This window comes from Gossypium raimondii, chromosome 3 (assembly GCF_025698545.1).
Source record: "Gossypium raimondii isolate GPD5lz chromosome 3, ASM2569854v1, whole genome shotgun sequence".
Classification (NCBI taxonomy): Eukaryota; Viridiplantae; Streptophyta; class Magnoliopsida; order Malvales; family Malvaceae; genus Gossypium; species Gossypium raimondii.
This window is the reverse complement of record NC_068567.1, coordinates 9,000,686-9,006,093: the sequence shown is the minus strand read 5'-3', so window position 1 is coordinate 9,006,093 and position 5,408 is coordinate 9,000,686. Positions and strand designations below refer to the sequence as shown.

At 32.2% G+C, this 5,408-nt stretch overlaps 1 protein-coding gene across 1 annotated transcript; it reads left to right on the top strand.

Moving 5' to 3' along the window:
• Positions 1-2,507: 2,507 nt before the first annotated feature.
• Positions 2,508-4,205, top strand: LOC105797038 (protein ROH1). Its single transcript, XM_012626964.2, has one exon. It carries the CDS (start codon positions 2,681-2,683, stop codon positions 3,884-3,886), a length of 1,206 nt encoding a protein of 401 aa, XP_012482418.1. The 5' UTR covers positions 2,508-2,680; the 3' UTR covers positions 3,887-4,205.
• Positions 4,206-5,408: the final 1,203 nt, after the last annotated feature.

Below are 5,408 nucleotides of genomic sequence, written 5' to 3'. Positions count from 1 at the left end.
GAACTAATACGATTTAATTGAACTTAATTAAAAAATTGTTAAATTGATGTATAATCAATTTTAAAATTTTTTATTTTTACAATTTTAATAATCTATTTGTTTTGAATAATCCTAATCAGTCCAACCGAAAATTGATGATTAATTAGTTCAACCACTTATCCAGTTCCAAAAAAGTTGGATAGGGAAAATTGAAATTATCCTTCTGATTTTCTAGCCAAGAAGATTAGAATAACAAATGAATAAATGAATAAAAGATTGGTTAAAATATGCTATAAGATCTCGTACTTTTTTAAATTTAGAATTTAGTTTTTATACTTTTATTTTTAAGAAGTTATTTTTTCTTTTCAGATTTTAAGATTTAGGTTCAATTATTAATACTGTTTATTTTTTGTGCGAAATTTTAAAATTAAAAAAAGTTCACTTGGGAGTAATGTAACTAAAAAGGGCGTCGTCATAAACCTAAACTTAACAAAATAATCTTAACAAGATTAGCAATATGACTTAAATTTTAAAATTAAAAAATAGATAAACTAAATTCCTAAATATAAAAGTACGAAACTAATTTTAAGTTTAAAAGAGTATAGAGGTTTATGATATATTTTAATCCAAAAGAAATAAACATAAAAAAACATAAATTTTCAAGTGTTTTAAATTATACTAGAAAAATCTTATCATACGCTATGAATTTAAAATTTAAATGTGTATTTAAAATAACATATAATAAATAATAAAACGTATAATTTGAAACTAATTAATAATAACATATAAACTATGTACGATGTTAAAATAAAAAAATTAGGTTAAATTTATTTATCATAGTGTTATCATCAATTTTAAGTCGATCAAATACATTAATATATACGTAATTGATATTGATAATAAAATGTACATAATAAAAATGAAATGTATAAAAATATCAAAATAAAACCTTAATAAAATTATAAATCAAAAATTTTATTAATGTAATAGGTTTGAGTTTAAATCTTATTATAAGCATATATTAATTTAATTTTAATATAATAAAATAATATTTTATAATTTTTAATCCAACAGTGACCCAATTGAAATGATAGTAATTCAATTAAATATTAATCGTAAAATTAAAAAAAATTCGCTATCAATCTACTTCATCATGTCGAACTTAAACTAAAAATAAAAAAGTTCAAAATTCTAGAAGGAGGGTAAGTTGGTATTTTCAGGAGAAGAATAACACACGTCATCATCTCTCTTTTTTCTAGAAGAACGAAGCAGAGTTCAGTTCTCAGACCAAGTCCCTCTCGGCATCCGCACTCCAACGAAGACCCAGCTGTGCCTTCCCACGTGTATAACTCACTCACACCTTTTCACACGTGACTAATACTTACCCATTCATTAACAATATTTTCGAGTTTTATTATATTGACAAACATGTCCTGATATTATTGCAGAGAGTGCATTTTTGTCCCATAGGTGATTTTTGTAACCCTCCAAATAATTGTTCATTTTATTTAATTTAAACTATGACGTAACATGGTTACGTGATATTGTACTTCAATTTACTGTATTTATTTCCACCTGATTTTATTTCGTATTAGTCTGTTAAATGTAAAAATTAATATATTAAGTTATAATATTTTTAATATAATGATTTATTTCACTTTTCAATTTATAAAAATATTTAAAATTTTATCTTTTCTAGACCTCAAACTCGAATTATTTATCAAATATGATGTTAACTTTTTGACGTGGTATCCATATGGTCATCCAACGTATATCACACTAGCAATTAATTAATTTTTAAAAATGAAAAATATTTAAAAGATTATATTCAATCTTAAGTTGATGTTGAGTTAATTTGTGACACTATCTCAATCAACAATATTATTAATATATTCAATTGACGGAGGTAATAAAGTGTGCATGGTAAAATTAAAATGTATAAGAATATTAGAATTGAAACTTTAGTTGAATGGTAAATTTAAGGTTTTCTAACTCAATTGACATAAGCACAAATATCATCATATACATATTTTTATTATTTTAATAAATAAAAAGACTAAAGTACCCTTAAATAAATCATTTATTTTAAATGCAAAGGAACAATAAAATAATTTTCCTAGCTGAGTTGAAACTTGATTGATGGGTGACACCAGCTTAAAAAAGGCTTAATTTATAGTATAGATAAAATAGTGCAATTACTGCCACAATAATCACACTTTCATCCAATTACTTTGCGATATTCAAGCGATAAATTGTTTTTCAGGAGCATTTGAAAAATGCATTATTTCAATTTTTTTTGAGAAATTATATTTTTAAGCAGAGTTACTAAAAAAAATATAAATCTAACACTCAATCATAATTAAAAAGAGTCTGATATTTAAATATTTAATTAGTATATTGACCTGAAATTTAAATTAAATATGATTAATTAATAGATATGTAATTATTAAAGTAAAAGATTAAAAAGAAAAAAAATAGCACTCCTCGGTTTTAGACCGCGGAGACCCTTTCTTTATTCCCAAGTTCCAACTACCATAAAACGCGGTCCAAAAATCCCCAATAAAAATGCCATCTTTTTTCATTAGGGTTTCTCCACATCCTTCTTTATTTCTCCCCAAATTTTCAATCCTAAATATTCGATCCAATTGAAACTCAATTTTGATTTTTTAATCATTATTCTTATTATTTATTCGATGTGATCATGCCCGCGACGGATTATCAAGGAACTTCGTCACCGTTGACAAATATCGGCCGTTCGTTATTACCAGTGAGGAGGGATCAAGTACACGCCATGGAATCGCCGATCGGTGGATCGGCGTCTAACGAGGCGGAGATCGAGTCGTTTCAAAGGCGAGTAGCTGACAGATTTCACGATTTAGCTTCTGTCCCTTCCGATGAATTGCTTTCTCTGCCGTGGGTGCGGAAGTTGCTCGACGTTTTCCTCTGTTGTCAAGAGGAATTTCGGGTCATACTTTTTAACAACATAGCTCTAGTGAAGAAGTCGCCCATGGACCGTTTGATCGCCGATTTTTACGAGCGTACTGTCAAGGCGCTTGATGTTTGCAATGCGATTCGCGACGGGATTGAACAGATCAGGCAATGGCAGAAGCTTCTAGAAATCGTTCTTTGCGCTTTGGGTGATAGTAATGTTGGTTATCAGAGAAGTCTAGGAGAAGGGCAATTCCGTCGTGCGAGGAAGGCGTTGATAGATTTAGCAATTGGGATGCTTGATGAGAAAGATTCAGGTCAAGCCCTGGCTCATAGGAACCGTTCCTTTGGGAGACACAACACTAGCGGTAGTCACTCCAAGGATCATCACCATCGATCTTTGGGTCATTTCAGGTCCTTGTCTTGGAGCGTTTCAAGGTCTTGGTCTGCCGCCAGGCAGCTCCAGGCAATTGGGAACAACTTGGCTGCGCCACGAGGGAATGAGATTTTAGCCACCAATGGACTTGCAGTGCCTGTTTACACAATGGGTTCTGTCTTGTTATTTGTAATGTGGGCATTGGTGGCTGCAATTCCGTGCCAAGATCGTGGCTTGCAAGTTCATTTTAACGTTCCCAGGCAGTTCCCATGGTCTGCTCCTATACTTTGGTTGCACGAGAGGATTCTGGAGGAGTCAAAGAAAAGGGATAGGAAAAATGCGTGTGGCCTGTTGAGGGAGATTTATCAGATGGAGAAATGTTCTCGGTTGTTGGGTGAATTGGCTGATTCCGTGCAGTTTCCTTTGAGTGAGGACAAGGAAAGGGAAGTTAAGCAGAGAGTGAAGGAATTGGAGCAGGTTCTTGATGCATTGAAGGAAGATTTAGAACCGCTGGAAAAGCAGGTTAGGGAAGTGTTCCATAGGATTGTTCGAAGCCGGACTGAAGGGCTTGATTCTTTTGCAAGGGGACACAACCCTGAGTGAAACCTCTCTTTTTGTGTTGGTTGATTTACACCATTAGTGTCAAATGTGCAACTTGCAAATATGTCTGTTTTTGGCTTTGGGGAACTCATGGATCATGAAGATGAAGATGGATAAAAGGGTTTGAGGTATGCACCACAAAAAAAAAAAAGGGTAAGAAGGAAAACCATAAGAAAATAGAGATTTGCTTGTATTTATCACCATATATCAGTGTAAAGAAAGCAGGATATGTAGTTGGATCTTTGGTCCTGATGTTGTGTTCATCTTTGTGTTGTTATATTATAATTAAATTTCTAAGTAAATCTGCAATCTTGGTTCTGTAGTTGATTTTGTGTTCAAAATTTTTGTCTACTTGTTAATGCTATGTGCATACTCTTTTTTTCTTCTTTTTTTTGTGCTTCTTTGTTCATATTTCTGTCTCTTAGATGCAATAATAAGATAGTAAATGAAATAGTTCCTTTATTTGCTAAGCTCTTATATGATGGTTTCTGGGATTTGATTCATTATATGATCGACTCCCGGCTTATTGCGATAGGGAAGATAATTAAAGATTTAAAGGTAATCGGTCTCCATTAAAATTCTTTTTCTTTTGCAATAAAACCGAGCATGGCTTTCTAGATGGACCTTTGCTAGAATTCCCCTCTACTCTGGTGGATTTCTCAAATGTTATATAATTTATAATAGTTTTCTCAAAAATTTGTGTTCTTAAATATCTTCATATTCAGCGCTAGCTAGAATTTGTCGGTACTTGTTTTTGTTTATTGGCTGGCAAATGAAGTGATCTTATTTATGTGCACTTTCAAGAACAAGATCTATGGTTTCAAGTCAGTTATTTTCAGCCATAAACTTCATGTGAAAATGACTGGGCAATAAGTTATATCCTTAAAAACCCAATTATACCCCATGTGTTTTTCAAGTTGTTAAAGGCTGAAAAAGACTATTAAACAGCATGTTCTCATTGTATAAATCAACTTCTTTTCTTGACTTTTACTGTAGCTACTCCATGAAGAAGCTCAAGTATGGCCATAATTGTTAATCTATTGTGCTTTCAGGGCCTAACTGGCAAAATCCTTGACGTGAATCACTTTTTGTGGAAGTCATATCTGGCATTCTGCTTGAGCTATTCTTCATTAAACTGTGAAAAGAAACTTAAAACTCTCATCAATCTGATTAAATATAAGCTTATCTAATACTCCCATTATTTTTGACAATATCTTCTGTCATTGCATTAACTGCAATTCTTTCCAGCTGATGATCTATAACTCTTTGCCTCCTCGCAATCTACGCTTTTGTTTTGACAGCTAAAATGCAGGCATGTCCAGGCTGGATTTGGAGGGGGCAAAGCAAAGAAATAGGCGTTCTCGAAAACCATGTTAGAACTGAGTTTTAAGTTAACAACCCAATCTAGCTGGTCTACTTCTAACAATGGCTTTTGGTCATTAATTTCTTGGCTGACACAGAAGCCGAGCATTGCTCTCAACCATGGCCGCTGAAGAGGTTTGGGCATGGTAAACCAGAGCTTAAT